General features: G+C 28.0%; 2 protein-coding genes across 7 annotated transcripts; one reads left to right on the top strand and one right to left on the bottom strand.

The window, feature by feature from the left end:
• Positions 1 to 442: 442 nt before the first annotated feature.
• Positions 443 to 2,321, bottom strand: LOC105196604 (probable palmitoyltransferase ZDHHC24). The gene has a single exon (XM_011162622.3). The coding sequence runs from the start codon at positions 2,151 to 2,153 to the stop codon at positions 1,308 to 1,310; it is 846 nt and encodes a 281-aa protein (XP_011160924.1). The 5' UTR covers positions 2,154 to 2,321; the 3' UTR covers positions 443 to 1,307.
• Positions 2,322 to 2,472: 151 nt separating this feature from the next.
• On the top strand, positions 2,473 to 9,958 carry LOC105196603 (coenzyme Q-binding protein COQ10 homolog B, mitochondrial). 6 transcript variants are annotated; one of them, XM_039455218.1, is made up of 3 exons: positions 2,473 to 2,671; positions 5,660 to 5,777; positions 6,823 to 9,958. In XM_039455218.1, exons 2-3 carry the CDS (start codon positions 5,761 to 5,763, stop codon positions 7,265 to 7,267), a joined length of 462 nt encoding a protein of 153 aa, XP_039311152.1. In that variant the 5' UTR covers positions 2,473 to 2,671; positions 5,660 to 5,760; the 3' UTR covers positions 7,268 to 9,958. The 6 variants fall into 6 exon arrangements, with proteins under 6 accessions (XP_039311152.1, XP_011160920.1, XP_025995937.1 ...); XM_011162618.3 differs by having other exon boundaries at positions 2,474 to 2,791; XM_026140152.2 differs by having other exon boundaries at positions 2,481 to 2,671; positions 5,660 to 5,782.
• Positions 9,959 to 10,643: the final 685 nt, after the last annotated feature.

Here is a 10,643-nt window from a genome sequence, read left to right as displayed (position 1 = left end):
AAATCGTGTAATTTTTTATTCATACATATCTTTTTTTTAACAAAGAAGTATTTAGCATTTCATCTTCAAAATAATGAATAATGAACAAAATTTAATAAAAAATGATAATTTATTTTTTAATATTTTCTTTATAATATTAAAAAATATTGATGTGGAAACGAGGGGGTAATCATTCAGAAAATAGGTGTACATTAGATTGCAGACTTCATTGGACTTTGATGGCATTCATTACAATTGCTGAGAGATCTCTTTAAAAAAAAGATGATCCAAAACCTCTCTAGTAACTAATTTCAACCAAAAATTCAAAAATTTGTTATAAAAGCCAAAAATTCATAACATATGGAATTTATCAGATTTCAATGAATTTAATGGACTACCAACAGGTTTTACACCAGAATTCAAGAATGGTTACCTCCCTCGTGTAGAAAAATTTGAAAAACAATTGTTTATACCAATAATTTTAATGTAGAAACAAGTCTCCTTACCACATTTTCAGCATAACATTATGTTTAAACAGAACTGTAATTCATGAACATATTTCCAAACTTTGACATGGAATAATGCAGGAACATAATTTTTTTCTAAAATGTTCTTTAAACTCCATTCTTTTTTATGAATATAGTTTTTTGTAATTATACATTTTACGATTAAATGATTTAAAACTTTTTTTTGTAAGATTCAATGTGTGCTTTAGAAAATTATGAAGTTTAAAAAAACTAGTCAAATGGAAAAAATTCAGGAATGCATGTAATCTGTTAATCATGAACTGATTTGCAAAATTTGATTAAGCTTCTATACATGTGAAAATATTGAAGAATCTTTTTAAGAAAATCCAAAATTTAGAACTTGATACATTCATACAGCTTTAATATAGACAATATTGATAATTAATGCTAATGTAATTTTAGTGCCAAAAAATACATTGTATATATAATTCAATAAAATTATATAATACTACCTGTTTGATATAAATCTTATCTACAATAATTGTACAGAATAGATACATTTTGTAATAAATTATTAATTCAACTCCTTTGGTTAAAAAAGTATAGTTTTTTCAGATATTGAATTAATAAACTTGAAAATGTATATAAAATCACACAATATTAGCACAAAAATCCAACTATGACTGGATAGGCTTTTCTTTAATTGATTGTTTTCACATATTGGTCTAAATTCTCTTGCTTATTACTGAATAATCTTTGTTCTTTGGTCATTTCTTTGATATTTTTTAATACAGACAAGAAAAGCTTGCTCCTAACACATTTCACAGTTTGTGGAAAGTCACGACAATCAATTGAAGTAATTCAATCTTTCTTCGAACACAAGTGATCCCAAGAGATTCCGTCATGAGGTAACTGTGACTTTACATAAGGAAGCAACCATGCCACATACCATTGTTCACCAAACACTTCCTTAATGTTATCCTTCCAACCCACGTCATAAGTAAAATCTTTTTTGTTGCTTTCATTGCCCACAACACCCTTGAAAATCAAATTAAAGTGATAAACACACAATACTCCAGTATACAAAGTGCCCACTGCAGAAACGACGTATAGCAATAAGTAGAACTGATCAATGGAACTGTCGAAGCCAAAGAAGAAGATTGCCACTGGAAAGACCATCTTGATGATAGACATCGGGAATTCAAAGGGTATCCTGCTCCAGATAAAGAGGCTACCATAACAGAAGGCGTATGCTGCGCCAAGGAACAGGTACCACAGGAACATGACGAAGTACCTGTGATTATAGTAGCCTACACAACAGCCGGTGAACACGCAGTGGTGATCGCGCTTGAGGATGCAGGTGTCGCAGATATTGCAATGCCATGAACGCGGCGGCGACAGACATTCACAGGTTGCACACAACCGCCATCCGTCAGTCACGCTTGCGGTGCTTATCGGCACGATGCGTCCGCCGCCAATGCTGGTATCGCACAGTACCGTGTACGTGAAATTGCCTATAATATTCAGCATGATGAAGCTGCCAAGGATGAAATGGAACGTGTACGCTACAGGATTCTCGTTCCCGTACAATCCCGGCAGCACTATCCATAGTCCGAACCAGTACAGGAGAGGCGCTATGATTAGAACGAAGGTCATCGACAGTAGATCACTGATAGTTCGCGGCCACACCTTTTTCCGGATTATCATCGTTGTACGTTCGCTGCTTTCGAATTACATTAACGAGATTATTCTGCTGCTTTTTCACTTTTATTGCAGCTTTATCATTCCTCTGGAGATATGGGCTAATGTTTACGTGTGTTTACGTTGGAGGGGCTACTCCATCCCCACCCCATGATTTACGCTATTTTGAAAACGCGCCATCTGCGATACCGGTGTTTTTTTGCGCGTGCGCAAGTCAGAAATTGCACTCAGGAGTGGGCACTCGCTGTTATTGGTGTATTCTTTTGGATCTAAAGGTTTGATATGATATAAAAGAATAAACCAATAACAGCGAGCGCTCACTCAATTGTTGAGTCCGCTGAACACACCCAATGCACAAAGTTCTGTCACAGACTTTGATCTTTCTCACAGTCTGATGTTTCTGTGAACGCAGCTCTGTTATACCATGAAGTATTTTTAAAGTGTATTATTTGCACAAATTAAAAAATCATGATTACATTCGTCACGATGTTATCATCAATAATTAAAGTTAATCATAGGATGGTGTTAGTTCAATTTTATAGTTACGGAATTTTGGCATGTTAGATATTGAAGTTAATTGCACATCGTCAGTATCGCGATAAAACATTTAACATTTTTTAACATTTTACACTCAGCATGCATAGGTAATGTATTTTATGTTGTTTAATTTTAAAATTTTGTTTTGCACTTTGAGGTTATAAAGGTTAAGTAGCGCAAATAACGAGTGCTTTCTAGCAACGTACTCAAGCGACACTATATAGTATGGTGTACAATTCAGTAGTTTTCAACCAGAGATGTAAAAATACTATCAGATTTAATGTGACAATTATGGCAAAGTTACAGTAAGATGGTAATTCATTGATAATTTTGGTAAAATTTGTTATCTTTGATAATCTTATACAAAAATAGGCTATATGTTTTTCATAATTGTTGTTTTATCTATATTCTCATCAATTGTATTTTCTAATTGATGAAATCAATTTCCCATATATATATATATATATTTTGCCTCTTATAATGAGAATGTGTAATCATCACTGACCATTATAAATGTTAATTTTATCTTTGAGAATGAATCAAAGAATTAACAGTGTGGATTGAAAATTTCAATGTTTTTTATGTAGTTCTTAATTTTTATCAACATTTAAAAATTTTGCATTTTTCCTATAGTAATACAATTATAGAAAGTTTATTTTATTTTCTATATACAGTTATAAATTTAAGTGTTTTTGTTTTTTGTTTCTTATATTTAAAAAAATATATGTATAGAGGAGACCAGGGCTATTCATTAAACCCTTTTTTCTTTTGTGTCCTATATTCATTAAAAAAAGAGAGGGCGGGGGGGGGCGGTTTGAAAGATTGAACTTTCCCCTTCACAATGCCGGTATAGATAGAACATAGAAGTGTTCTTGCTTTGAAGTACATATAAAAATGTCGATCAATGCCAAGAATTACGAATAGCTCCAAGCCCGGGGTAATTCGTAACTAGTCCAGGAATATCCTGAAATTTGTGTTTTAAGTTGAAAGACTGTACAAAAATTGTTGTTAAGACTTTCTTTTATTTAAAAAAGGATATTGGTATACAAAAAACAAATTCAAACATACATGTTTGCATGTCTTTTTATGCCATCGGTGTGACAGATTTCCTAACCTCACAAGTGTCAATCTTTATCGCTTTATAACTTTTTACCTGCTTAAGAGCAACGATTTTATATTCATATTCTATCTACTAAAATACACAATATTGAATTAAATCAAATTTGAACTAAATCAATGAAGAACTTCAGTTTACCTCAATGATTAACTCTGCGTAGCGTAAACGTTCGTAACGTAGTCAACGTAAGGTTAGGGTTACCCATAGGCGCTGCAATCAGTATTAACGAATTGCCCCAGTGCTCGGTATTACAAATAGTTCCAACATCAATTGTGCGCATTATTGCGTATGATCGACAAAAATAGACATCACACAACAAAAAGTAAACACGAAATGTTTCAAATACATTCAACTGGACACGATACATTCAAAATTTTCAAAAACTTATTATCTTACTTAAATTTCGAAGAAATGCTGACTATCAGAAATTACTTCAACCGTCGTAAAATACATTTTTCACTACTACGACTTCAATACAACGCCGTTGCCAACAAAACTTTGTTAGCAACATCGTTACATTAGAACATGTTTACAGTGTTAAAAGTAAATTTTTAATATGTACCCATAAAAAGATATTTCCAATTATCGAATTACCCTGTCTAACGATTTGCTCCGTCTCCCCTATATATCACATTTAATTGTTAAAACATTAAGATAATAAATGAAGATGTAAACCTGTTAAGTATATTGATATGAAAAATATAAATTAAGACCGTACTGCATCTGTCACATCTTTTATTTAAAAAATTCTAATAGAAATTTTTATCAAGTTTCATTAGTTACTATGTACCTGTATCTCATTTTCTAATTACTATATGTTATATGTAGCTTAAGAATATTCAGTAATAAAATATGGAAAATATGAATTAACCCTGTAAGCTCAAAATATTATTTAATATTAAATAACATTTTAGGTATATTCTTAGAATATTAAATGTAATAGTTAATATAATATTACATAATATTCCTGAAATATTAATGTTAGTATTAATATTTAACTCATAATTATTGATTCACTATGATGAATATATTTTTTATTAAAGTGAAATAAAGTTTATGTAAAAAATAAAGTATATAAAATGTACTACAAAGAAAAAGAGTTTAAACGTGCCATTTGTTATTAATAATTTTATAATATATTTCAAAAAATGTTTATTTCTTCAAATTTTAAAACTATAAATATTTGTATAATATTCCAATGATATTAAATACACCAAAAATATTATGTAAAATGAATATATAACATTAATAGAATATTTCTATTATATTAAAAGTATAATATTTTTGAAATATTCATAGTAATATTTATTTAATTTTTAATAATATTTGTATACTAATATTGTAAGAATATTGTGTGCTTATAGGGAAGTAAAATGTTTTCCTTATGTTAAAGGCTAAATGCTCTTTTTAAGCTGTATATTAAAATGTTTAAAATATAATATTTAATAACTAAATTACTATTTGACCAACTTTTGAAAATTACTAGGTAATTTACTGTAATTTAACGAATAAGTTACTATCAGATATGATTATTTTTATGTCTATGATTTATTTACACAAAAAAATAATAAATGAAAAAATTCGAAATTAAAACAAGATAAAAACAAGATCAATTTTTATATCAAAATTGTTAATCAATGTATTGGTACTTATTGTTAGTGTATCATAAACAATAAAACTAACGATGAGTTTCAATTCTTATTAATATATTCATGATTATCACCACAACATTAATAATAATTATTGATTGTTTTGTATAGAATACATTTTCATTATTGACCAATGTAATTTAAACTTAAAATTTATTTATATAAAACTTATTAGTCTACATTTTTTAGTTATGTGTAAAACATTTTAGGCATGCACTCAACTTGGCACAATTGCCATGGAAACATGATTCTTCCAAACAAAACTTGTGGCGAATGTACAGAACACAAGTAAATCACAAAACCAAAGAATATGAAGGCCGAAAATTAGTTGGGTAATAAAACAGTCAAATAAGAGGAAAAGACTTTACAAAAATGTTTTTATTTATTTTATATTGTTTTTATTTATTTTATTTTATATTATATTTATTGTATATTTTATTTATTTTTAAAAATGTTTTTTTTTTTTATTTTATGTTGTTCTCTAAACACCAATACTTAAATAATGTTTCATATTTTGTGCAAACTATTTCATTTATATTTTGATACTATTTATTTATATTATAAATTATATAAATCGATTATTTGAGAAACAATTAACTCAATTTTTGTCAAAATTGAAATATTAGAAGATTCAGAATCAGGGAAGCAAAATACACAATTGCCCTCAAATACTATATTAGTTGAGCATTCTTTTCTTAGATTCAAATTTACAAAATTGTTATTCACATTAAAAAGTGTAAGTCAGTAATTTTGTTTTTTTTTTTTATTCTCTGTAAAAGTACACTCAATGACAACAGAGCATTAATGAGACAAAACTGGAAATAAATACAGACAAACACACAGATGAAACTCACTTGAAACAGTGTAAATACAAATGAACATGTGACTTCTGTTGTTGTCTCAATTTGACGGACTAATTACCGATCGTTATTTTGTTGTCCATATTCTTATTCGAGGTACTCTATTTAAGATCAATTTGTCTTTGTTTCGCGTATGGTAAAACGTGATACATGAGACAAAGAAGCGTATCTATTTTACAATATTGTCGTTAAAATGATTCAAGTCTGTGCTAAAATTATGTGGTAAGAATATGATTTTTTTACCTCCATCATAAGATGGTCTTAAATATAAGAATCGACTATGAATACTGATTTTTAATGTATTTCATACAAAGTCGATATTCAATAAGAAGGTACTTTTACATATTTTTAATTATTTTTAGTACTGCTATTGTAAAAACTACACAATATTTTTTCAGTTTTTTGAAAGTGAGATTTTTAAAATTTGTGTTGTTTCTTAAATGATCGATTCATACATTTTCAATGCAAAATGTAAAAGTAACTTAAAGTAACAAAAATTTTCTGTTTTTTAGCTTCTCAATGGAGAAAATGTACTACGTGGTTGCTGATGTAGAAAATTATAAGAATTTTTTACCTTTTTGCAAGAAATCGGAAATTACTTTCAAAACCAATGACTTCCTGAAAGCCAATTTAGTAATTGGATTCCCACCTATAAACGAAAATTATACTTCCACGGTAACTATGACGTATCCAAGAATAGTTAAAGCTGAATGTAAAGATGGCAGATTGTTCGATCATTTGGATACCCTGTGGTTGTTCAGTCCTGGACTGAAAAACAATCCTGAGACATGCGTGATTGATTTCTCCTTGTCCTTTGAATTCAAATCTGCCATTTATTCTCATTTATCAAATTTATTCTTCAAGGAGATTGTAAGGCAAATGGAAAACGCCTTTATTGAAGAGGCCATAAGAAGGTATGGCCAACCATGTTTAAAAACAGTACGGCTGCAAAGATGACAAGAAATATTTTTAGAAACCATTGATTATAGATAATATTTGTTTGATTTAATGAATTTATTTATTGTTAACCAATACCTTTTAAAATAAATAAATGTGAATTTCATACAACAGAACATAATATATAACGAAACTTCATATAACAAAAGATAACAAATCACATTTCAACTAAAACAATTATTTTAAAATAAATGTTTAAATACTTGAAGTAAATTTTTTTGAGAAACTAGTCCAGTCATCTTCGATTCAATCCAAAGTTATATTCTCAATATAAAAAAAGTATGTAAAAAGTAATCCCAACGTGTCATCAAAAAATACTATTCAAGAGATGGTGTTAATAATTATTAATCTTCTTGTATCAACATTTTGCATTAATCTTTTTTAAAGAATGATTTAAATTTGACAGATTTGGTATTTTATTAATTTTTAAAGTTCGATTATTATGCATGATTGTATCTCAGGGTACAAGTTGAATAGTGAAAAAATATTTTTTTTTAGTATACTAAATTATGTGCTTTAGAAAAAATGACAAAAAGCCATGTCAAAGTAAAACAATTACAGCATGCAAACAATTTGTATGTGAAAAATATTTTAAAAACATGAGAGAAAAATTATTTGATTCAAATGTAATTATAATTGGTATTTTATGGTACAAACAAAATTAAAATGTGGTGTTGTATCTACGCGATTTTCTTGAACAAAAATAATAAATAAAATAAATCTATGAGTTTTTTTGTAAATTGCATAATTTACACAATAGTATATTATTACTATATTAGATTATTTACATGTTTATAGCTTCCTAAATCTGTTTTTCTTAATATTTTTATTTCATATTTTAACACAAGAAGGTTACTAGCGCCATTTATGAACTGTAATAATTTAGATACACTTTATTCAGTCGGAGAGAATTGATCTAGTCAAATAAACTTCCATAATATTTATACCATATATTTTATGAAATGACGTTTGGGTTATGGAAAAAGTCTTTTTACAAATTGAAGCATAATTAAAACATTTTTTTAATTTGTTTATAAATCTTTTATTAAACTAAATATGTTCCGTTTTGATTGATAATCTACAATTTTTTCGGGTAGAGCCATATTATTCTACCAGTGTAGAATTTCCAGGATGTTTAGGTAAAAAAACTAAGACAACTGATTTTTAGGCCTCTTTTGAAATTACTCCATTAAGAGAGTTCTGCAAAGACGGAAACAAATGATAATCTGATGATACAAAGTCAGTATTATATAGTAGATGCATCAAAATTTTCCCAGTCAAGCTCTCTCAATTTTTGTCAAGTCGTCAAAGATGTGTGTGGTCTAGCGTAGTCAGGAAGACAATGCTCTTTCTATTCTATGATTAATTTTTGACAGCTTTTCCTAAACGAATCGCTTCAATCATATTGGCACTAGAGATCAGAATCAATCGTTTTGCCTGGCAACAGTTCAGTGGGCAATTCCCTTCTAATTCCAGACACACAACATTATTTTCTTTGGCATCAAACAACAGGCTTTGTGATCGTTTGTAGTGTGTCACTTTGCTTTCCACGTTCTTTTTCGAACATTATTGTCGTATGTTCCACTTTTCATTGCCCGTTATCAATCTTTTTAGAAATGGCTTAATTTTGTTTTATTTCAGCAGTGATTGACAAACGTAAATTTGGTCCATTAAATTTTTTAAGTCATGTAACATACATTGTTTTTTTTTATATCTAATTTTATGCAAATGCTCTAAAACGATTTATGATCGATATATTTAACTCTTAGCTATGTCACAATTGCTCGTACGACGATTTTCAATTTTTTTGGAAGATTTTATCAACATTTTCCATAATAGATTAACCAGAGTGAGATGCATCTTTGACATTAAAATCGGAGAAACCAATTAGCTGCTATCTAATTAGAGCCTAAATATAACCAAGTTTTTCTTTGGTTTGTATAGTATTTTTACCTTTTCTATAATAAAAAAGTAAAATGTCGAAAATGTTCTTGAATTTCACTTATTTCCAAATTTGATTGAATGCACCAATGAAATTTATGATCTATTTTAAAATGTTCTATGAAATCGCATTTTTCCAAAATGATAACTTAATATGTTACAAAATAATGCCATGTCAAAAATCGAACAAATCTCCATCTAGCGAAAAGGACCTTGCACAATATATCAACATATGAAATTTTTAGAATTCCACCGAAATCCAATTTCTATAAGGATTGTTCTTTATAAAAAGGATTTTGTCCTAATACAATATAAGGAATCAACAAATTAATAGTAGACAAAGCAATAGTAGATGCCGTATACCTGTAAAAAAAAGTGACACAAATAAAAATTTTAAAATTTTGTTTCATGTGCTGATTATGTTTTAAATATATCAGCTTTTAATCAGAAAAAATGATACAAGTAAAATTCAAATAAAAAAAGCGAAAAAAAATGATAAAAATTAATAGAGTCTCATCAAGGCTGCATTTGGAAATATCTCCCGAGTGTCTTCATGTATTAGTTTATCTTTGTTTAAATCAAAATGCACAATATACAATTGAGAAATGTTTTTAAATATGTAAATAATCATTAAATTAGTTTAAAGTTTTTTGCATCAGTCATTGATATTTTGTTAATCATCACTCATAATCACAATCATTCATATGTAATTACGAATCATAATTGTGATAAAATTTAGTGATAGAATAATTTTCTTGAGTATGTTTTTCTTATTACACAATAGGTTTTTTTTTTGTTTTTCCATATTATAAGACTCCGCACGATTTGAAAAAAAAGTTATTGATTAATTTTCTCCAATTTTTAATATGTTTGTATAATTTCAGCATTCTTGACGAAAAGTCGAACAATTGACCGATAACGCTTTTTTTCACAAGTCGTGTAGAATCCCTTCAAGAATTTATACTTACAATATTATTGCTTAATTATTATTACTATTTATACTTATTATTATTGAGAACTTAAAATATCTTTTTAAAATATTGTTAAAAAAACTTACATTTAATTTTGAGATTTAAAATGCAATATTATTGATACCTAATTCTCTTCAATATATAAATACAATTGTATTTGCAAATGTATAGTGAAAAACATGAATGAGTTTTTTTTGGTGTAGGAACTCCAGCAATTTAATCATGTGTTTCTATCAGTTCGTCTAATTGGCTAAGATTGCTGTAACTTTTGCACTAGCTACACCGAAGAAATTTCTTCGGTGTAAAGAACTCATTCATGCACCTCACTATATTTACAATTCAAAATGTTACAATATATTATGTACAATCTATCAGCTCTTAAAGCTTATATGCAATGAATGCAATTAGATATTATTTATTTTTTTATTTTATAATATATTTTTAAATAATTTATTTTTTAATAT

Source organism: Solenopsis invicta, chromosome 11 (assembly GCF_016802725.1).
Source record: "Solenopsis invicta isolate M01_SB chromosome 11, UNIL_Sinv_3.0, whole genome shotgun sequence".
NCBI lineage: Eukaryota > Metazoa > Arthropoda > Insecta > Hymenoptera > Formicidae > Solenopsis > Solenopsis invicta.
This window is presented reverse-complemented; position numbering and strand designations above follow the sequence as displayed.

Coding starts and splice junctions, on each gene's coding strand:
- LOC105196604 (XM_011162622.3), bottom strand. CDS start 2,153: ATGATAATCCGGAAAAAGGTGTGGCCGCGAACTATCAGTGATCTACTG.
- LOC105196603 (XM_026140152.2), top strand. CDS start 2,616: ATGATTACATTCGTCACGATGTTATCATCAATAATTAAAGTTAATCAT. Junction 2,672..5,659: donor AAAGTTAATCATAGGATGGT/GTTAGTTCAATT, acceptor AAAACATTTTAG/GCATGCACTCAACTTGGCAC. Junction 5,783..6,822: donor GAAGGCCGAAAATTAGTTGG/GTAATAAAACAG, acceptor TCTGTTTTTTAG/CTTCTCAATGGAGAAAATGT.